This window comes from Diachasma alloeum, unplaced genomic scaffold (genome assembly GCF_001412515.2).
Source record: "Diachasma alloeum isolate Michigan unplaced genomic scaffold, Dall2.0 Dall_scaffold_00668, whole genome shotgun sequence".
Taxonomy (NCBI): domain Eukaryota; kingdom Metazoa; phylum Arthropoda; class Insecta; order Hymenoptera; family Braconidae; genus Diachasma; species Diachasma alloeum.
Genome location: NW_021680800.1, coordinates 116616 through 141335, shown reverse-complemented (window position 1 = coordinate 141335; position 24720 = coordinate 116616). Strand labels below are relative to the sequence as shown.

The following is a 24720-nucleotide window of genomic DNA, read 5'->3' as shown; positions in this document are numbered from 1 at the left end:
CCCCACATGTCAGAGGCAGCATTCGGATGCCGACCCCCCACCACCCCGTTCGCCATTCTCAGATGGGTCGTTTTGGACGTTTTGTATCCAGAACCGGCCTTACTATACTACTATCAATGCTGTATTCCTACAAGAGTGACAGTACTGGATGCCGCACCTTGAAGTGGTTCCAGATCGGTATCCCGGTGAGGTCCCAAAAGAGATACCGCACTGCAAACCCCATATTAGTGTAGAATCCATACAGCGATCATGTCGGCGATCCAGTACAGAATTATGTCGCCTTATCCTACATCAAACCGACAATACACTGATCCCATCGATCCAGTGCTGGATTGTGTTCTCCATTTGAACATCANCAAAAGAGGTACCGCACTGCAAACCCCATATTAGTGTAGAATCCATACAGCGATCATGTCGGCGATCCAGTACAGAATTATGTCGCCTTATCCTACATCAAACCGACAATACACTGATCCCATCGATCCAGTGCTGGATTGTGTTCTCCATTTGAACATCACATTGATACCATCGTTATGTCTGCGATCCGATATTGCATTGTGTTCTTTTCACCAATATCTGGACGACATCGCGATCATACCCTTAACTGAGGGCCCTATTCCGTGCATGGAGCTAGCATCAAAACGATACTTGAGGCAGCTCAACCATACAATGCTGGATTACATACATTAATGGAGGAGAGAATCGACATTATGCCAATCATTTATTCAATAAATAAATAAATAACTGAGAATGTATGGAGGATTTTTACCCTCATGATTGAATGGTTTTTTTAAATCAATATAGTTCAGTCAAATAGCGGATCTTTTCAGGCTGAAATCGAAAAAAATTATAGAGGTATGAAAAAATATGAATTCGACGGGAAAAATATACAGACGACAAATTGAACAAGTGATCGGATCGACGGAAATGGAAATTCCTTCTCTTCGTTATTCATCCCGTCATCATTTTCATCTTTTGATGTTTTGCTCTAATTCGTATATTTTTTACAAGAATGAATTATAAACAAAAAAAACCTTCTCATAGTCTCTCCCATCTAAAAAAATTGCCTTCTTTACATAACGGACTCTGTAATTTATAAAGTCCATGCCAGGGAAAATTTTCATATTTTTTGGAAATTTTTCATGTTTTCGTTTATAGGATGTTTTCAATATTTTTTTAAATTTTTATTTAGATTACGTGCCTGTGTAGGTTTACATCACTAGAAGATACCTCCATTGCACGGGGGGGGAGGATGTTTTCAATAAACAGACACTAATTTTTTTTCTTCATCATTTTCTAATACATGTAAATTTTCGTTGAATTTTTTCAAAATGCTTTTATTAATTATATCTGACTAACTCTCCCGCCCCTGATGCGCGCCCCTCCCACTCTCCGCGCGTCCCTTGTCGACAAACTGCTGCAACTTCAAAAATTTATAACTCTAGTAATTTTAAGAATTCAATAAAAATGCAAAAGAGAAAATAATTGCAAAAAAAATAGAAAAAAATTTACATGTATTAAAAAATGAGGAAGGAGAAAAAATTAGTGTTTGTTTATTGAAAATACCCCATAAACAAGAACAATAAAAATTAAAAAAAAATCCTACAAGGACTTCCTACCCCGACATGGGCTTCATAAACAATAAAGTCCCTTTTGTGAAAAAATTATTTGTTCACATGGGAGACACGATGAGAGGAGATTTTTTGTTTATGATTTATTATTGCTAAAAATATGCAAATAAGAGCAAAACATCAAAAGATGAAAATTATGGCGGGATGAATAACGAAAAAAAAAATTTCATTTTCGTTGACGCATATTTTTCCGGAAAAAACGGAAACCCATGGATGGATTCCATCCAAAATCTAATCAGCTCCAAACTAGATGGAGATGCATCGATTGAATAAAAATATATTGAATCGGACCATCGATTGGCGAGAAAATGTTGACGGAAAATTGTGCGCACATACATAAGGACATATACACACACATACATACAGACATTTTTCTAAAAATGGTCCAGAACGATTGAGGAGACCTTGAAACGTGAAGATATGATGAAAACTCGATTTTCGATTTTTGGGGTGATTAAAATAACTACCCGATAAATCGGGAAGTTAATTATTGAGAATTTTTATTCAACATTTCGATGTATTTGCCTAATTTAATCACTAAAATATATTTCTTGGCGCGCGGGACCGTTAGTCTTTCGAAGATTATAGATAATGAAGAATAAAACCATCTATGGATAGGCCACCAATTTTTTCCCCTCTTATCAAGATGAATTATAATAGTATATTATGCAACAAGTGCGTAATGGGTTTTTCGGCTCGTGGGAAACGAGCCGAAGGCGAGTTTTACAATCCCACGAGTCAAAAAACACCATAACCCACGAGTTTCGTATACTATTTTATGTCATAGGGCCCAGAATCCGCGATTCGACCGAGCGGAGCGAGGTTAGAATCGCGTGATTATGGGCACCTATGACATAAAATTATGAAAATTTGGGAAAGCCCTCCCCCCTCCCCCACCCCCACACTTCCCCAGAATATTCTTAAAAATACTTGTTTTTGCAAGCAAAGGACATATATATTTTTCTATCCTTTGCTCGGAAGGGAATAACCTAGAAGGGACAAAGAAGAGGCTTGTTTATGGTGCCACATCTGGCAAACACCCGACTTGTCCCTCTCCCACACCCCTCATTTTTTCGTCTTTCCAACTACCTGAAAATTCCGTTACTCTCGGAAAATTTTCAAGTGACCAGTGCGTTCCAAGCCGTGTTGAGTGTTACGTGCAGTATCGAACAAAAATTAATAGTATTTTCAGTGAAATTGAACTGAAGAAAATGCGATCACGTGATAGAATTCGGAAACATCGCACTCTTAAAAAACAGTTGATGGTTGACAAACAAATTGGTGATAACAGTTGTACACGGAAGAAACAAAGAACCGGAGAACCAACGGCGCAATCGGCAGACCATAAAGACCCGAATAACGATAAAGATAATTTTCAAGAGGAAATATCTTTGGAAGGATCTATGGATGAGAGTGACACCGGTTTTCTCCGATATGACATTGGCAATCATAAATGGGACGAGCCCCACCCGAGCCCTAGCTCTGACGATGACTTTTCTTCATGTGATAGTGGAAGTGATACTGAAAGCGTATATTTTTCTCCTGATGAGGACGGTGAAATATCAATGGATGATGAACCAAATGATGTGAATTTAAAGGAGCGGCTTAAAATTTGGGCGTTGGGAAATATTGCAAATTTAAACTTTACCCTTCAATACTGTAGCAGAGCTCAATGCTTTTGATGAAATTCTGAAAGACGATGCTGATAAGAAGAAACTTCTGGTAAGCATATTCTATATCCTATGTAATTATCCAATGATTCTTGAACATATCCATTTCAATAGTCTGATTTACCTATTTACAGAAATCAGTGATGTCAGCGAGATCTACGGGCTCGGAGAAAATGGAAGATAGTTTACCAGCGATTCTATCCGGGTTCCTATCGAAATCTCTACAGCTCGAGTATTCTGCTTGTGGACAGGAAACTCGTGGCCTCAAAAAGCTGGCTTTCAACGAGACAACAATGTATAAATGTTTAGAAGGTTTGATATATACATTATCTATTCTATGATATTGTAGTTTCCGTATCCAGAAAAAGAAATTATCATCAAAAAATTAGCAATTCAAGTACTTTCTGCACTTTTCTCTTCATAAAGTTTCCCATTTCTGATCCAAAACCATCGTCATTCCAGATTGGAGAATAAATGTTTTACTCCAATCTGGAAAGATAATGTTCTTGGATCAATTTTCTTGAATTACTGAAAGGATGAAGTTATGAAAATAATTATTCTTGATTCATAATTGTAATCATTTTCTTGGAAAATTTCAATGGCTGTAGGTAATAGAATGTTTCAAAAAGTAGTAGACAATATTCCTTTATTCGAGTATTCCGTGAAAATTAGGAAAAATCAGAAAAAATTCAGGTGAATATCCATGAATTTCGAATTCATGGAAAATTCGGCTCATTTTGGTACTGATTATTTATATATACAATTGAAAATTCAAGTTAATTGCAAAATGTCCGTCTTATTTCTACTAGAAGCTCGTGGATTCGTTTAAATTCTACTTCAAACATGAAATTCTATAAGCATTCCTCCTAAAAATCCAATTCAATGTCAGTGAAATTTCAACCTTTCTCCAATAATGTAGTTTTTGCTTACTCTGAGAAAATTCAATTCTAAGATCCCATATGGGAAAATTACCACCAATGACTCAATATTCTGGAATTAATAACCATAAAATTCATGAATCAAGTGTAATATTATTGATTGAGCTACTTTTTCGTACCCCTCCCCCCTATCACTATACTTGGGCTGAAAACAACGCTTAATTTGATAATTTCCTTAGCTTTCCTTCAAGAATTCCATGTTATTCACCAATTCAATAAAAAAATATTGATGATTTGAGGTTTATGCCGCGATTTCTTGGAATCCAGAACAGTGATTTATAGTGAAAGGAAAAAATGATTCATTTGAGACTTTCAAAATTCTTGAGTCGATTATCGAAATTTTTGTGAATCGAGTAGAACTTCTCCACTCCACTCCACTCCACTTCAGCATATTTTTATTTCTGAATGATCGTGTAATTGATTATTATCTTTTGATTGTTCACAGCGGTTCTCATGGATAAACATAATGTCCCATACAAATCGATCATCTCCAAAATGAGTAGATGGTTCACAGGAGCTATTGATCGCTCAGGCAAGAGGAAGGAGCACCCCGCTGTCGAAATCTAACGAGCAGCGAAATGATCATTCATAGCCACATTCTTCCTCATTACGAATGTGTTATGCCTTTTCACCATAATTGATAATCCATTGATGTCACATTGCACACATCATTATTAATAAAAACGAAATGGATATAGCACCTGCAATTAATACTGGTCATTTTGTACCATTGTAATTAGTATGTTAATATTAATATCAATATTGTAAAAACCCGAGAGGGTATACATATGGACTCCAGAAATGAATATAAATATCAATATTATTATTGTCATTATTATTGTTATTATTACAATTATTATTAATATCCCATTCCCATATGGGTTCGATATCGGACTCTACAAAAAAATCGACGTGGAAGCGACATTGCGGTTACTGTCGGAATCATGTAGGATTGGTACTGTTCCGGGACCGATTCCGTATCGAGTGAGTACTTTGGAATGATGTCGGGTTCGTTGCAACACTGATATCGAACCAGTATCGACCCTGAACATTGAAAAGATGTTGGTTTCCAGTACCGAATTGGCATTACATACCGACATGTTCCGAATGTCAATCCAGTACCAAACGCCGGTACAAATTCGACGTCGTCATGTCGGCTCCCGACATCGAAACGATATCGTTCCTATTGTCGAACGCCACTTGGGAGTGGATTGCGCGGAATATCGGTTTTCAGGCCTGGTGCAGCGCGGCCAGGGAACGATATATACGGCAAATTTTCCATGCATGTAGTAAATGATATATTTCACTAGTCAAATGAATGATACATGGAGGTCAAATGATACTCCATCGTATAGGCTAAGAGCCAGTGAGAATGAGCAAGAAGTACACCGAGAATTAATATTTCTCCATGTTTTTATCATGCCGTTTACGTTCGCCAGAATCCCCGGATGAATTATATTGCAAAAACTCATGAATTTAATGAATGAAAAGGTCATAAATATTCGTTACACATGGAAATATGTTGATTACACGATTTTAAGCTCGAATATAACCGAAAATTTGGGTTATATTTATCGAGTTAATTTTCACAGATATTGGAAAATGTATTTTTGGAATTGGAGCACAGAGTGGTCAGAGTGCCTTTCAGTTATCCAATATCGTTATTCTCCTCTTGTTTTTTTTCTGTAATGTTTTTTCATCGAAGTATTCCGTATCGACGGGGGGAAAGATACAATAGCGTCAAATATCGGGTATTCATGTGCTTTTCCATTTACTGCATTTATACGAGTTGAAAAATTTCATGGCGAATTCCATGCCGATATCATTTATACGAGATGTTCTCTTTACGGCTTGAAATTCCCTCAAATAAATATTTGAAAATTATGAGAAATTTATGAGAGATTGCAGGAGAGACAGGAAGAAACATCTAGAGGAGGCTGAAGAAGCCGAGAATAGATGAACAGATCCACAGACCAATGAAAGGCGTCGGGGAAGAGCAGTTTTGGGTGAAACACAAGTGCTCTTGCTCGCTGTCTGTCAGACGTTACTAAACTTTCGCTATTTTAGAAGTCGTCCAGCTGTGTTATAGGGGAAAATGGGCCGACGTACTGACGTTTCAACTGGGTGAATCTCAAGGCTGTGCCGAAGTAGACTAGGGATCAACGTCGCCAGGCAGCCAGGTAGAGGACTGGTACCTCCGGGATCCCATCGGGTTGATTGGTGGAGTTGAGGTAATGGAATGACTTCTCGTCGCTGAGGTATTCAGAATAGGAGACAAGACCCCAGTAAGATCTTGAGTGAGTTCAAAGCGAGCGCTTGAACCGAGAGGTTAGAAAAAACTTCTCAGGGAGTTGGAGTGAATAATGGTTGGAATAAGACCATGGTAAGAAGTTTTGGCTCCGCGTGACCATCGGTGAATAACTGTCGGCGGCGAATACAGGGGGATGCATCTACATCTCCCGCTAGTAATCAACGAGTTATTTCGGAACTCGAAATATCCGGCGTTATCCTGACTTGTATAGAATGATTTGGAAGCGTATGTGTCCGTGGGCCGGGAATAGACAGACTCCTGTAGGCCCGGCTATACGCCGACATTTCTAGTAACTGGAAACGGTGGCTCGCGATGACCAACCCGAGTGGAAATTGCTGCAGGTCCACCTGAAGCATGATCAGAACTTGATCAGGGTTTTATAAGGTTCGACTAATCCGGTGATTCCTGATGAGAACCTGACCAAATTCTGATCCAGCAGATCGGATCCGAAAAACTACAGGCGGGTTCAGATCAAGTTCTGATCAGGTAGATATGATCAGATGATGCCTGATGAGAACCTAACCAACTTCTGATCCAGCAGATCGGATCCGAAAAACTACAGGCGGGTTCAGATCAAGTTCTGATCAGGTAGACAGGATCAGATGATGCCCGATGAGAACCTGACCAAGTTTTGATCCAGTAGATCGGATCCGAAAAACTGCAGGATGATTGAGATCAAGTTGTCATCAGGTTGGTATGATCTCACCCTGAGGTCGGTTGCCTGACCCCAATTTGATCAAATTCGGATTTGATGTCTTTGATCGTCAGTTGAGCGGGGGCAATTGAAGAGAAAATGATCAGATTCAGATCCGGTCCACCTGACATTAAAGTTTTTCGGATAATTTAATTAACTATTATTATACTATTCAAACTAAGTTTTATCAACCATTATCAATAATTATTGATAATAATTGAAATTAATGACCAAAAAATTAATTGTTAATTATTATTGATTAATATTTTCAATCTTTAAAAAGGATCATTATAATATAATTAAAATAAATTTATGGCACGCCGTGCAATAAGTCGAGTTTATCGCACAGCGTGCTTCAGCGAGCTTCGCGTAGCGTGCTTCAAACTCGATTTCTGTACGATGTGGCATAAAATAGTATAGACCACTCGGGCATAAACTTGATTTTCAACGAATGTGAATACAGACGTCGCCTTCGGCTCGGCCTGTAAACTTCATATTCGTTGAAAACGAAATTTGTGCCCTTGTACTCTAATGTACTATAAATTAAATCAAATTAATTTAATTTAATGAATTTAATTTAATTAATCAATTTAATTAACAGCCAGTCCTTCTCAAATGTACAGAAGGGAGGGATGATGATGCCGTAAATACGTATTAGAGGAGTATCAAACTTACACGCAAATGATCTTAAGAAAAAAAATCACCAAATGTCTATTTATTTATTAGTGTCATTGTTATTATCATTATTATTATTCATTAATGAAATAAATAAAATTTAATTGAACATATTTTATCTCTGAGAATACACACGCACATCCGCGAGATCAGGAATAATCGTAAATTTAACGAATACCCCGATACAAATCATATAGGCAATGTACAGTTTACTCAATAGTAATAGCGCGGTAGCGTAGTGATTAGGGCATAGGATTAGCAATCATAGGGTCCCCAGTTCGATCCCCAGCATCGGTAAAAAAATAATAAGCTTTTTCACAGGTAATAAAAGTAGAGATTCATGAAGAGAGGCAGCCTACGGTGAAAGAATTGAATTATCTTTTGTTTTGGATTAATTATCATTGATAATTGTTATTGATACTGACAGACAGGTCATCCGGTTTTCATACAGTTGACTTGATCAAGTTCGGATCCATTCGTCCTGATCAAATCCGGATTGGTCAGAGGCGTAACATCTCTGATCAAGACCGGATCCGTCAACTTGATCAATACCTGATCAGTTGTCAGGTCTAACCTGATCCAAACTTGATCAAGACCTGACTGGAATTTCTACTCGGGAAACCGGTAACTGGTGGTCGAAAATGTGGGTGTTTGTTACGTGGGTATAACAGTATTCCACCTTGCCACTCAGCCTCTGGACATTTTAGGTTCTGAGGAGTCCCGGCTGATTCGCAGATAACTCTGAATCCCTCCAGAGTGGGAATACTCAAGAGGAGAAAGAATAGATTGGAAGTGCCGAAAGATCCCCCAGGACGTACACGAATTAAATTACGAGAGTTATGGTGCAATGCATAATATACGGTTTGAAAAGGCTCGTGACTATGTGAGGCTCCTGGTGGACCTCGCGGTGAGGTGGATAACATGATAGAGTGGGCGAGAACCTGCCACGCTGACGTTAGGCATTCATTGTCCAGTTCCGAAAAGTCCTCTGAGCAGGTGATATTGCTTCAGAGGCTGGTTTTCGCTGAACCTTCCGTCAACATTTGGCTGGCGCCCAACATAAGAATGATAGAGAAGACTAAAAAGTAGTTTGGATTTTCCTGGGTGAATAATCCAGGAAATATCCTTACACATTCTAATCTGGTGAGTCTCAATTTCAACATTTTGCTTCCGAATGGAAGCTTTCAAAATGCAATTTTTTTCGATTTTCTAACTTTCCTTGGATATGACTCAGTGGTCTGAAACGTCTGTATGTATGTGTGTATATTTGTCCCGAAGTGTGTTTATAAATCCGGAAAAGTAATTACAAAAAATCTGAAATTTTGGCTCATAGTTGGAACTAATGAAAGACAAATTTGTGCTAAATTTCAGCCCGATCGGTTGAGTACTTCCTGAGATATAGCGATTTCTGAAAAATCGTTTTTTGCAAATATCTCCGGAATGACTGGACCAATTTTAATTTTTTTTTTGATATTCATCATAATGATACCTATCTCAAACCATAGAAATTTAATCATCCCGCTATGAAAAATAGAGTTTTATTGTTATTTTTTCATTTTTTCGACAAAATCGCTTGTTACCACGATAACTTGAAAAATAATCGAAATAGGAATTTCAAAATTCGTACGATTTTATGTCTTACAACAACAATATTTGGTATTGTGAATGGGCGAAATTGGAGGAGTCGTTCCGGAGATATTCAACTTTGTGTGTGAAACTCTTTCCTTCAATATCTCAAAAACCAGTCTACCAAATTCAATTATTTTCCAAATATTTGTTATAATGGTAGCTATCTAATCAAATTAAAATATGAGTAGCGTTTCATTGAAAGTTTTTGAGATATTGCCATTTTTCTGTTTTTATGTACTCAGCTTGCTCATATGTGCTACAATGTGTTTGAAACTTGATTTAGTGATGCCGCGAGACATTTCACCAGACATCACGAGATAATCGTTTGGAGAGATTGCCTCGGTCTCAGTGAACACGGAAATTTTTGGTCTTGTTTCAGGCTAGACACACGCAGTATCGACTCTTCTCGTGATGACTTCGAGTCAATTTATCTCATCTCGATTTCCAGTGTTTCGCATTTTTTATATGTAGAAAACCGAGACGAGACAACCTGAGACAAAAACCGAGATGTTACATTAAGAAACATGAAAAACTTGAGACCGGAACCAGATAAATTGACTCGGAATCATCGCCATAGGAGTCGATACTGCGTATTTCGAGACTGAGACGAGAGCAAAGATTTTCGTGTTCATTGAGACCAAGATCATCTCTCCAAAGTTTTGTCTGGTAAAGTATCTCGCGGCATCATTTACTTTATTTGACGATCTAAAATTTTAGGTAATACTATTTAGCTACACAGTAGTTCTTAGTAGTTCTTGCGATGGAACATTGTATAAAAAATCGTGTATCACGGTAATTACCGCGCTTTTTTCAATCATCGGATTTGTCATCATAATTACTTGGAATATCATGTTACATAAAGATCTTATGCTTTTTTGAATTTTCTAACTCCATGTGTAAATGTATTTATTCTCTTCAAAATTGTAGAGGTCTCCATGTGTTCATAATTATTTGTTTTTTAACAGAATTGATACAGATCCATTCGGAAGCTTACTAACCCATGGAATTGGTAGAAATGAAAAAAAAAGAGTTATACTGTTATGTCAAGAATGGGTCACTCAACACAACTATATTGAATTAAAATTCCATATATTGAACAAGAAACACAAATAAAACTCAAATATCATTTCGAGTTTACAGGATGGAATCTAAGGTGACACCCATTTATAAACGTCCCCTTTTAGTACAATTTTCTAAACCCAAAAATATTTCGAATTATAAGTTGGAAAGGTTCACTTGGAGTAAAATGAAAAGAATTTTGAATAATTTTAATGGGACTCAATAGAGTCTATATTTCAATAAACAGGTAGAAAAGGATAATTAAAATATTTGACGTACACGTACTGCTCTGGTTTCAGTCGTAGATTATTTTTAAATTTGGTTAAAATTATTGCCGCACTGAATTTAAGCCTTTGGTTTAAATTCTTGATTAAAGAATAAAATAATTAAAAATGTCACAAGACTTGAGATCTAAGAAAATGATTTAGTCACGAAAGACTAAAATGGAAAATGGTCAGACAAGACTAAATGAAAATAAAATGTCGCGAAAGACTTGAAATATCGCCTTACTAGGTTGATAATAAAATTGGAACCGTGTCCAAAAAGAAACTGGAGTATACTAACTCTCAGATATGAGCTACGACACTACTACTGTAGCAATGACTGCAACAGTAACTGTAACTGCCGTGCTGCTATCGCGCACAAGTCTTTATAGTTTATTTAGGAGGATGTGCCCTCAGAATGCATAGGCAAATTTCGGGGACCAATTACAAATGACTCTAGCCGAAATTTCCCACTCCAGTGATTTGAAATCTCCTTGTTTCGAGATCAACTCCCTCTCTCTACATGAAGATGTTTTTGGGGTGTAGGCGGTCTTTTCTATTCCCCAACAACCAATGAAAATTGTTTTAGGAATGCCCATATATTCCCTCCACAATTCTCTTTTATCTCTTATTTTCAACTTAGCGTTAACATCTTTGTTATTTAATTTTTTAGAAACAATTCAGATAAATTTCATGAAATTTTATGATAAATTATAATTCATTGAAGAAAAATAGTAATCTAATAGTAATTCAATAATAATTCAATGACATAAAAATATTGTTTAAACTTTAATTATTTTGTGGTTTTCCCACGTTGATATTTCTTAAACAATTATGATAGTTTAATTAATATCCAAAATGGAAAATTATTCATAAAAGACTCATTCTATTGTATGATGCATTTTACTATTTTTGTGTCACATGTTCGTCAATGTTTATGTCATTTCCTCCATGTGGGAAACGAAATCGTTACTCTATTTTTATATCAAATATTTGTCGTGGGAGTTACAAAATTTGGACCCACGCTTAGAATTTGTTATCAACAGTTTTCCGGTTCAAGAGTCCAGTGTTTATTGGAATTTACGGTCACACGTGGAAAGTGCATGATTAGGGAGACGAGACTAGACTCAAATGTTTACAGTACATCTGATATTGCACAGCTGATATCTCCTTAATCTAGGAGAAACTCGACGTTGGGAACATTTTTATCGTTCACAGATGTGTGCAGCCAAAATATTCCTAACATCGAGGGGGTCACTTTCCCCGGTCACAGAAGATAATTTTGGGTTTCAAAAGTCGCTTCTATCATTGAGATAATTGAATGACGACGTAAGAAAATGAATTTAAATGAATTTTCTGACGGATGTCACAATACCATACAAAGAAATAGTCAGATGGCTTTTACCAAAAAGATTGGAACCCCTGCTTGTTTATGTTTGCTAAGGATTATAGAAGACGTCTGAGTATTCACAAAATGTACGGCACCGTTTTAAAACGTGAGATAAAACGACTCGGAGTGAATCGATGATCGGAAGTAGGCAGGAGCTTGGGGAGGAAAGTACCAGCGGCTTCAAGGATAGAAGAAAAAGAAGAAGGTGCGGTGCAAAGAAGACTTTGATCGGGCGGGAGTAGATGGCCACTCGATCGTGAAAAATCTTAAGGTAGAATGGGCGCAATCGGAAGCTCTCGTCGTCAAGATTCACACCGCACTTTTGAGGAGAGATTTTCAGGTTGCTTGATGAAAAGAACGGGAACAGTCTACTTGACAAATGGAAGTATCCGTTGTTCTCAGGAGAGTGACACAATTTACTATTTTGTCAAGGGCTACGTCAGAAGTGCGATTTATCGGTGCATTTGGCATTTTATCACTCTACGGTAAACTATGGTTACTCATCACCCTAACAAATTTGGTCATTAATGCCTTTTCGATATAAATGCATCACGCGTTATTTATTCAACACATTAATTTTCTCCACAGGTATCAGAATCCTCAATTTTAGATATAGATTGACAGGCAAGGATTTTCACGTCAATTGTTGGTGTTAGTGATGCCGCGAGAGACTTCACGAGACAATACGGTGGACAGGTGGTCTCGGTCTCAATGAACATGGAAATCTTTGTCTCATCTCAGTCTCGAAATACGCAGTATCTACTCCTCTCGTAATGACTCCGAGTCAATTTATCTCATCTTGGTTTCAAGTTTTTCGTACTTTGCAATATAAAATCTCGGTTTTTGTTTCGGTTTGTCTCGTCTCGGTTTTGTACATATAAGAAATGCGAAAAACTGGAAACCGAGATGAGACAAATTGACTGTGAGTCATCACGAGAGAAGACCATACTACGTATTTCGAGACTACTAATAGGATTTTACCAGATTTTTGACATTTAACTAAGTGTTTTCATGAATTTATCGTGGACTGGCACCAACCAAATTACAATCCTACGGGTATAAATCTGTTCAGAACAGAACACCCTTAAGACGTAACATTTTGATGTTGCATTCCTTCTGAAAAGTGAATGTAGCCACGATGGTGGGGTGATAAACCACCTCAACGCATCCGTATGAAGTTGCCCGCAATGGCCTCAAATGGACGGTTGCCATTTCCGGAATATAGAGAGGAATTTTCATTTTCTGCTCGACAAATGTTTAGAAAATAATAGCTGGTTTCAGAGGAGAAAAAAAACTAGTTATTTTAATTCTCTCTGAGGAAAAATAACATATGTCATTTCTAGATGCAAAATTTAACGGTGTTCATGATTCTAGGGAAATACAAATACGAATTTGACATTTATGTATTGTGAATGTCTGAAAGAATTTCATTGACAAACTTAGTGTATTCACCAGGTAATTCTACTAAATTTCTTTTGAAAATCCTATTAGTATTTTGCCAATTCTATGTAAAAACTCCGCAGCTTTTCTGCTCGTTTTCAAAATAAATTTTAAAAATAGAGAATGATTTATTGGAAGAATCAGTACATTTTTATCTCAGTTTTGAGGCTTTCGCGGCCACGATTGTTGTATCATTCGCGAAAAAAAATATCCTCAAATTGGGTATATAATATTCCGGAATCCGGAATATTATATTCCGGAATACGAAATATTTAATTCGCGATTCCAGAATAATATTCCGGAAACCGGAATATTTTATCCTTAATTTCGGAATAACATTCGGGGGACTTCCTCGCATTACAATTCGTTGCATCTACACTGAATGAAAAATAGCAGAGTTCTCAAACAAGTCTCACTTATATTGTGACAAGGTTGGGGTCCCTTCTGGTTAAAAACGGTAAAAAAACCGGATAATAATAATAAAATAAAATCAACTAGCTAATGATCACGAACAGATGCGATGAGCACTCTCACCTTCCTCCCACCTAGTCATTAGTAATTAAAAGAAATAATACACAATAAAATACGCGAAACCAAGCCGGAATCATCCCAGAGCCGAGGAAGGACGTTGATGGACCGAAGGGAGAGCATCCTCTCCAGTGGGAGGCCTTTGGGGTCATACTGTATCTCGTGGGGTAGTGTGGAACCCAACAAAACAACCTGAGGAGAAAATGGAACCTAAGAAACGGTGAACCAGTGAAAATAACTGGAAAAGTGGAAACGAGAGGTTGCAATAACTTACCACTGGTGTAAGGTGACAGTTGAGGGTTAGGTTGCCGCGGCTGAATAATAACACCGAAAACAGAAGTCATCTCAGCAGAAGTATGGGTACCCGGAATTCACTCGAAGGAACCAGAGGTTAGAGGAACGAGGCCTGGAGATTCCCAACTGGAGAATTCCTTCCAAGAAACCGTAATTGTTCCGTACACTCCTGATAACACCACAATAACAGCGGAGCCGGATGGACAGGAAGGGTCGGTAACTAGGGTCACCGAACTATTGACCTAGTATCAGCTAGTATCAGCAGTACTAATGTATTCATATTTCAACCACCTGTGGCATGGAAGTCATCGCAGAACCAATGACCTAGTATCAGCTAGTATCAGCAGTACTAATGTATTCATATTTCAACCACCTGTGGCATGGAAGTCATCGCAGAACCAATGACCTAGTATCAGCTAGTATCAGCAGTACTAATGTATTCATATTTCAACCACCTGTGGCATGGAAGTCATCGCAGAACCAATGACCTAGTATCAGCTAGTATCAGCAGTACTAATGTATTCATATTTCAACCACCTGTGGCATGGAAGTCATCGCAGAACCAATGACCTAGTATCAGCTAGTATCAGCAGTACTAATGTATTCATATTTCAACCACCTGTGGCATGGAAGTCATCGCAGAACCAATGACCTAGTATCAGCTAGTATCAGCAGTACTAATGTATTCATATTTCAACCACCTGTGGCATGGAAGTCATCGCAGAACCAATGACCTAGTATCAGCTAGTATCAGCAGTACTAATGTATTCATATTTCAACCACCTGTGGCGTGGAAGTCATCGCAGAACCAATGGGCAGTCCGGACAGGAGTTCAAGGAGAATTGATAACTAAGATGACCCTGAAAACGCTGAACCTCAAGGTGAACCACCAATCAACCTCAAATTTACATATTTGATTAACCCGGAGAGATAGTACATAACAGGCATTTTTCCATTGGCTGAGAGAATTAGAACAGACGACGAGCCACAACCCGGACCTGGACAACGAAAAATCGGCCATCTTTCGTCACTTTGGATTGTACGGCACTCCTGTAAGGAACACAGTGGTGACCACTTTAAACTCAAATTAAAATTATAAGTTTCTGAGCAATTAGAGTGCGCTTTCTCCTACGAGATAGGAGAGTAAGCCCGAACATTCCCTTCGAGAAGGAGAAATTAAGACTTGGCGAGCGATATACGGCAAATTAGGCGATTCCAACAATCGAGAGAGGAAACCACGTGTTGTAAGTACCATTGCAGTAATTACGTGCGTAGGGATTTCGAGTGTTGGGAAAAATCATTAATGCGTTATATAGGTGCGATAATTATGAATAAACTCCTGCTGCTAAAATCGTGAACACCCGGATTTTCTTTTGGGAAACATTATATCAGAGATTTTTGAAATTATTAATTGCGTCATCGGCGTCCGATTACGCCATATTGGGTGATAAAGCATCGGAAGTTAAAAATACTGGACCGCTGGAGTGTAAAATACTGGTTATTTCTAAAATTTCATGAATTCCTTAAAATATTCCTTAAATTCAATTATAATTGACCCGGACGAGCTTCTTTCACCCCAAATTATAAATCGGAGAGATTTGGTTACGGAAAAATCATTTTTCTTTTGAGTTATTTAATTGGTGCGAATTGCCACGTGCTCGAATTTGAAATTATCTCGGTGAATATTGGCGACTTCGGTGTTATAAAAATTGAGGAGAGAATATCCTGAGCCGAGCGATAATATTTTTATGTCATAAAAATACAGAGGAAATTCCCGGAATTAATTGGTATTAACTTGTATTAATTTTCAACGAGTGGATGGATGGTGATAATCCAGACGTGGATTATCACATGACGGTGTAACATTAGAGAGAGAGTTTCCACACATCATATTTTTGAATAAATCCTTTTTTTTGTTCTTATACTATTCGATTTGATTCATTTCAATTTAATACCTGAATTACTTTGAATTATTTCTAGTACTTTGCTGTATATAAATTCCTCATGACACAAAACTAAAATTAGTATTTCATTACTTTTCTTTTACTTTTGCTTTTTTTTCATTATTATGATTGTCTTCAAGAGTTACTACAATCGATGGTAATCTTTTGAGCCGGAAATAACGAACCGAACACAATTAGGATTAATTGGAAATAATTATTACGGAGGCAGTCAAGGTAATTATGCTGATTCTATTTTTTTTAATTGTAATAGTTAACGTGAAATGAGGTCACATAATTCAAAATAACGATTAAGAAGAATCTAAAAGGAATAGATTCCATAGTACTCGGATTTCGAACATTATTATTATTTTTCTTTTATTATTATTTTGATTATAAGGCCTGAACAGAGTAACAATGGAAGAATATAGCTGTGATTTCATTTCAACGTTACAATATAAAAAAAATCGGTTGTTAAAAATGATCAAAAAAGGATGCTGTCAAACATGCGAATCGTGCGATGTATAAGAAATGGCATGTACTGACGACGCGCCGTCCAAATTTAAGGAACTTCCGCAGTAAGTATATGGGTATACAAGGAAATGGACTGCAGAGCTGAAATTATGCGAATATATTTTTTGAGTAATTACAAATATCCTCCCCAAGTCCCAAAACGCTGAACCACGTAGATTGTTGACGGGAAAATATTAAAAATGTGTCATCAACACAGAGTCTTATGGCACCACTTTTTCAAAAATCACAAAAAAATAATCGACAATGGAATAAAAATCCAATCGCTTCACGAATAGAACCGCAAATATTTTAGGAATATATCCCCACAATTTTATTAGCCGTCACCACTGGGGTTATTTGTAATTATTGAAAATGTATGGTATAGTTCGGAATTTTAGTTACGTTAGAAAAAACTGATGGTTGAACATGGCAACGTTGAGGGAAGTTGGAGTGCTCGCGACGGAGGCCATCGTGTGAACTCCGCCAAGGCATATACTGTAGATTCTATAGTATAGTATAGAATTTTAGCGGGACACGAAAATATCAACTGCGTCGAAGAAAAATGGGTGGTTATCAAATATCTCATGAAAATTTGTATTTGTTAAAAAATTCGGATAAATAAAGTTTCAGAGTGAAAATTATTTAGAATTGATTAATCATGAATAATAAGTGCAAAGAAACACAAACGGCGAAATTTCAATACACCCGTGAACTTTTCGTAATTTCATTTTTTTTTCAAAGGATGCAGCGGAGTACCTATCGGAACATTTGATATTTTTCGTCATATCTGCACAGAAAGTTTGATTGTCCTCCCCAAATGCAGGCTTCTTTCATTCCTTGGATTTCTGTTGTTTTGGACGATCCTTGGAATGACATAACCCACGTTCCTCCATGCATTTGCGAAGAAAAATCGAACATAAAAGCCATGCAGTTATGACGAAAAATAGTATGTGCACCTAAGAAGCAAAACAAGACATTCAAACCCGCGTGTTTACCGCCATCCATCTCCCTAGGACCTACCCTTTAGATAGCAGTCAAAAGACAAAAATGTCGAGAAAATTTTGATATAACAGACCACGATTGATGATATTTGACTTGTAATGTTTCGTATTCTTTCCCCTCCATAGTTGTGTGATGCAGTATTACGATCTGTATCATGCGCAAATCCCTGGGGCTTCCGGTCCTATCCTGTGGATAATTCAGGGAACAGGGATAAGGAGAGACGAATGCTGTGGCTATAAGAAAACCTCATATTTTTTGGGGTCACGGCGTGGCAAGCAGAATTTGTTACGTCGCCCCGTTTTTTACACTACTTTCCTCGCTACAATTTTTACCTCACGGAATAAATCTTCGTTGCAGTTTTTTATTTTTTCACTTTCTTTTAGTACCGTGATTCTCCAGGTGCACCAACACGTCTTTGCTGCGCTTTGAAAGTTTAATGCATTGCTATTATAGCACGAGAGGTGAATCTACTGGGTGTAGTGAGAGAATGATTTCTTTACCTGTACTCTGGGGTGGGACATGCCTTTGCTAGGCAAACTAGGGAAGTTGATTCATCCTGTCCAACGTAGATTGTGCCCGAGTGCTCGAGTATCGTTGGTGGTATCATGCCTCCGTGCTCTGTTGGAATAAAGTAATTTTTTTATTCGAAGGATAATTGAAATTGGGTTATCTGTGGAATAAAAAAATCTTGTGATTGTCCAGGAGTCAGTGGAAACACTGGTTTACGGAGATCTTGACAAAAAATCGTTCAACCCTTGGAAGTTCAGAAAGTTCCGTGAAGAACTTTTTCTACCTCATATGACTGTAGAACTCGACATTGACTCGTCCTGCAACCTCATATTCGCCAGAAAAGTTCCTCACGGTTAGAGCTGCGCACGAGAGGAGAGAAGACGAGATTTTACAATGTCTCATCTTGGTCTCGGAATAGACAGATATAATTGATATGGTGTCCCTCTCATCCGGTCTCGTCTCGTCTCGCTTCGGCCTCTGTCTCGGTCTCGCTGCGGTGTTAACCCGCCTAATACCAAGACGAGAATGTTGCTAAAGAATTTATTTATGACTGAAGTACATCAGAGGCTGCGGATATCCTCATCATGAAGAGTTTACATAAGGGTCAAACAATAACGAGCGCACCAAAGTGATCATAAGGGTCAAATGGAAAAATGGAGCAAATCGATCACAAGAATTAAATAAAGCGATTGGAATGATCTGAAGGATTCAAGGATCCTCGGTTAGTTTTGCTCATCCATGAAGGTTTGATAAATCACAGAAAGTGTCTCACTGAAAAATTCATCGAGAGTTTCTCCGAGACTATCGTCAGAAATGAATCTCGTTTTAGTCTCGTCTTCCTGGTTTGCGGACAATTTCGTCTTGGTTTTCCGAAATGAAATGAGACGACACCCAGACTGGTTGCGGTTTCGTGCGTAGCCTTACTTACGGTCTACTACCGAAATATATTATTAAAGTACAGTAGACTCTTACTAGTTGCATGCCCGTTACATTCAGAAAAAAAGTGTTTCAAAAAGTAGTGTGCTACTCACCAACGCAGGGACATAACGTGGGGTCATCGAAAAATTCGTATGTGGCACCCCAATTTTTAAAGGGACTTCCGCCACTACTTCGCGTGATGCTCGTAAAACTCAGGGTGCCACATACAAATTCTCTGGTGACCCCCTGTTATGTCTCATCGTTAGCGACTAGTACACTAATTTTTGGAGGGACTCTCACAGAAATATGATGTATTTTTCTCTCCGTGTAGTGACTCGTTTTTCCCTAATCCCCTTCTCGAACGCTCGAGCGCTGCCCTCCACTCTGGCTCGCCTTATCGCTTTCTCTTGTTCTCCGTACGTAAGCACAGAGGTCCAAATAATTTTATTCGAAAATAAAACTATTCATTCCCTCACTTCTCTGAGAGCTTGGCGCGGCATTGGTTGAGGAGTGCGGGCCGGTGGAAAGATGTGAAATTTTTGGAAATGGTATCTCTACAGCCCTTTCGATGAGTAACTAGCGAGTATGGTAAACATATGGTTTGCAGTATGAAGAAATTTCCATTTGTATAGATTCATTCTTTTTATTATTGCAGAATAATTTTAGCATAAATTAGTTGTAGGATTATCTCTTTTGTTTATGGGGAAACTGCGTTTGAAGATTCTGGATGTAGTTCTGTCACTGCAAAAAGATCGGTTTCAAATTAACGTACGTTCTTATACGGAACGTGGACTTTGCGGACTTTGGTCATGCTATTCCTGTATAATTCATGTCATTTTTATTCGTCAAATTAATAATGTCGATGAATATAAAATGTTCCCTTTGAAAATCTACGTTGCCCTCCATACGGAAAGATTAATTATAATTTATATATATATATTTTTCATTATTGCAGTTTATATATTATTTTCGTTCTTTGTTTGAAAAAATTATTCTTTTTTTTCATTGAATAAGTAATACTTCCTTAAGAAATCCCAAAGAGTGTTGGTTAAGAATTCAATCTTTACCAGCTTTTGGCGTGAGCCGGTACTCACGACGAGGATGTGCCCAAGTGGAAACTGCAGTCAGGTTCTACTAATCAGGTCGAACCTGAAAAAAACCTGGTAAAATCCAGTGTTTCTGAAGTCAGGCAGCCGGAAATCACTTTGGTCAGATTCGGATATTGGTCAGCCGGATTTCAATTTGAACAAAGTGTCTTGAGATGAATCTGATCGGATTTGAATTCTATCACCCTGATGTCAATTTGAGCAGGGTATTCTAAAATAAACAATATCAGATTGGGATTTGATTATCCCGATCTCAATGCGAGCACGGCGTCAGTCGCTTCAAAGGTTAAACGTCTTAAGGGTCAAACGTCGCAAGAATCTGATGTCTTAAGGTTCACAAAAGTCAGATGTTTAAAAGTTTGAAGGTCTTAAGGCCCAAATGCTCAAGGGCCATACATACCAAGGGTTGAACACTGTCAGGGCCAGACATTTAAAGGGACAAGCGTCTCATGGGCTTAACATTTAATGCTCAAATATCTTGTTTGAAGGGTCAAATGTTTTAAAGACCAAATGTCTTAAAGGTCAGATGTATCAAGGATCAAATGTCTCAAATGTCAGCCTTTATAAGATTCCGATCACCATACTGGTTAGCTGTTCAAAGGCTCAAAAGTCTTAAGGATCAGAAATCAGAAGGGCCGAATGTAAAGGGGAAGGTGGGCGGAGCGGGAAAACGCTAGTGAGAGGTGGGTACTGGGTAAATTCATCCCTAGTATCAGAAGTCTATCTAGAAATTTTTTATTATCAGCAATGTTGGAGGGATAAGAGGTGAAGAGGATACACGCAAACTAATGTCCTATTGACAATACGAGTTTCACAAAGGAAGATTTGCGCGTGTAGTCTAGCCGTTAGGGCATAGGTGTAGTAATCGTAGGATCCCAGGTTCGAAACCAGCCGTGGGTGGAATAATTTGCGATAACAAAATCGGATCTTTCTACGATAAATGCATTGCAGCATGACTAATGAGGTCAGGCATGTTCGTAAAAATGATTTTTGAAAATTTAATTATCATTTTATGTTAATGATTATTAGTAATGAAACTGGACGTCTTCCTGCGGTCCGGGTCCATGGGGGTTGATCAGGTCTGGGTCCGCAAGGCCTGATCAAATTTGGATCTAAAACGGCGTTATATCTATGATCAGGACCTAATCATCTCCCATCATCACAACCGGATCCGACGTCAGGGATACCTGATCGAATCTTGACCTGGACCTGATTGGAATTTCAACTCGGGTTAGTGATAAGAATTTCGTCTTACTTTTCACGTGATATTTACCGGTTATGTATTAGGAAATTGATAAAGTTAAGTATATGGGTCTCGGAAATTTTTGTCATATGAGTCGGAACACTTGACCTACACGATTATTGATAAAAATCCTCTTTTTTATTCAATATTCCGAGAAATAGGGAATTTCTGCTGAGATGCTGATTCTCGGTGAATGAATGAATTGGGATGAGACAGATTCGTTTTTGAGTTTCGGTAGAAGGTCACACGGCCAATCCCCCCGTTGTAACCATGTAAAGTGCCCTATTGTTGCTTATGGTGTTCGAAAAATTAATTTTTATCTTCATAGTGAATTAAAAGTCTTGTCAAGTTATCACCTTAGTTCTTCCTTACGTCTCTGCCGCGGTGATCCTCGAGAATGCGGCCCCAAGAGGTAATGATAGTTGATAGAATTTATCTAGGCTAATTACCGCCCCTTCACTCCTTTTAAATTTTTGTTTCATTTTTCGATTTGAATCGAATTACGCGCTTGGAACTATCGGGTTCACGTGTCCCTTTACTTCGTTTTTTCTTCGAGTTCAGCGCTGGACATTGCCTAAACACAACACCGACTGAACCCGCTATGTGTCTTCATGTGATGAATATAACGTTCTCATTTCATATTACCGTCACTGACCGCGTCATGGAACCCATAAGAAACCAGGCCCAGTTATGGAACCGTATTGTTTTCAATGACTTAGAAGTTATATTGAGTGGATGGTTTTGGCTTCAGAGTAAGTATACAGTCCACAGTTTTCATTTAACTTAGTTCATCGCAGTGAATATAGGGTCACATCGATTTTCAGATAAATGCGTTAGATGTTTGGGGTAGAAACTGCGAAGTTTGTGCGTGTTTGAAGAGTCGGTGGCTAACCCCCGTCGAGTGCATGGCCTTCGGGCAAAGTCTTCCTCAAGAAGTTTCTGCGTAGGGGAGACCGGGGCAAGGAGGGGTAGCTAAGACAAAGAGGCGGATGTCAGAGCTTCTATCATACTTATATTGTTTTTTACCAAACACTATTCATATTCTAAAGTTATCAACTCGTGTCTCCAACGCATTATAGCTAGGGGCACAGCGGGGTAGTGTCCAAAAACTTTAAAATAATTATAAATGTTGTTTCTTTACTTTTCACCTTCGAATCTCCAAAAAATGACAGAAAAACACTGAAATCGGTAGAGTTTTAATCAAAATACCCAATATGGCGGCTCATCCCGCTGTTTAAAAGAATTGAAAGTATTCTCGGAGTTCTTCCATTTAAAAAAAATTTTTCTTTAGTAAAAAATTATCATTAATTATTATAATTATTCATTATAATTAATTATTCGAGTTTTTTAGCTGTTTTTGACTATTTATTAATCCTTGATCGACCCCTCGTCAACCCCTTAAATTTCTCAATTTTAACCTTTTTTTTATGTACCCCACTATGCTCCGACCACCACGCTTTGCCTGGTCTCCCTTATAGCCTAGAGCTTAGATGAAATTTGGCATTTCGATTCGTATATTGCCGCATAGTTTCGTAACTATTCGGAGTATTACCGTATAAATCTTTTGAGGATTATGTTGCGGAGTTCGGTTTTCCTTTTTTCTGTGTAATTATGGGAATTTTGAGTTTCTATCGTGTTAGGATACACGCGGTAAATTCAGTTAATTCGATTTCGTGCAATTCCGAGTATGTCTTCCCATTTTGTGGATTTCCGCCTGATGGAGAGAATTTGGATGATTAACGTGAGTTAATTAGAGAATATTCGTTAGGATTTTGTGCAGAAAGTATATCGTAGATTAGATTCATAGGATTCGCTGCATATTTAACTCTATTGCGTGGCATTGACGACGATTCGAGTCTTCAGATTAAGGTTCACTTTAGTTAGAATTTATTTATCTGGGTCTTTGTCTTCTCCATAATAATTGAGTCTTGAAGGATACATTTTTTGTATGACAATGTTACATTACCTTGGGCTGTCACTCTCAGTCGTTATTTTTACGATTATTTGGCGGCTTTTAAAATCTTAATTTTATTCAGTTCTCTTCCTTTTACCTTTGGGCGGAATTAATTTTCAATTTTATTATTTTGGCTATATTTTTAGCTGTATAATTTTTCTATTTTATGTGTGATTTTTTAAATTTTTGACGTGAATATATTTCCGATACATTTCAGCTTCAATTCCGATATTTGGCGTTTCGTTATTTTGTTGAGTAATACACAATGGCTCATTTCGCAATCGAATCTATCCCTCTCACCACCACCAACACCCTGCGTCGCGCGGTCAATCTATCACCTTTCCCTAGACTATTTAGTTTCAATTTCAGTCATTAGTTTAAGGCTAATTGTTTATATTTTCTGCGAAATGTAGGGTTTGTCATTTCCGAGGTCAAAGGACGGTCGTCCGTGCAGAGGAAAGGGGCCAGTTGACGTGGTTTTCTAGTCCCAGATGGGAAATTCCGTTACAATTCACATTTGACAATTCGCATCAAAAAACTAGTTTGAGTTTGAATAACGGTTTATTGCAAGTTATTTGAATGAACCCATTTTTTGTTGTAGTAAATTCTGTGAACAGTTGCTTTAAGAAACAATCACAGAAAATTTTTCGATATAAAATAAACAACAAAAAATTCTACGTCATCAATACAATTTTCTATTTTACTAACCAGCGATCCTAAGATTTGCTGAAGTGCTAACCACCACTTGTCGTGTGAGCCTGTGCATGGTCCTGCACCTGTAACTGAGGAACTGGTCACTGAACTCCAATCCGTGTACCAGTAATTCCCCCGTGGATAGTAGGTGAAATTTTCCATCTGTAAAAATACAAAGCGAAAAAATATTGAACGAAACCCGCAGTGATAAATTAAGTGTCCAGCTAAACTCCGATAATGTAATTGGGTCAGTTAAAATATAAAACGCAGTGCCATTCAGCGCATGAACACCGAAGCCAGTGAGCGAGAGAGAGAGAGA

General features: G+C 37.9%; 1 protein-coding gene across 1 annotated transcript in view; it reads right to left on the bottom strand.

Moving 5' to 3' along the window:
* The window catches only part of LOC107044053 (Down syndrome cell adhesion molecule-like protein Dscam2), a gene marked incomplete at its 3' end in the record, with an annotated part of 119659 nt that overhangs the window by 33942 nt on the left and 60997 nt on the right, over nt 1-24720 (bottom strand). Inside the window, exons 4-5 of the mRNA XM_015265799.1 lie at nt 24417-24563; nt 18478-18595 (exon numbers count right to left, since the gene is read on the bottom strand). Of these exons, the coding sequence (XP_015121285.1) occupies nt 18478-18595; nt 24417-24563 (265 nt within the window). The remainder of the gene's footprint in view (nt 1-18477; nt 18596-24416; nt 24564-24720) is intronic.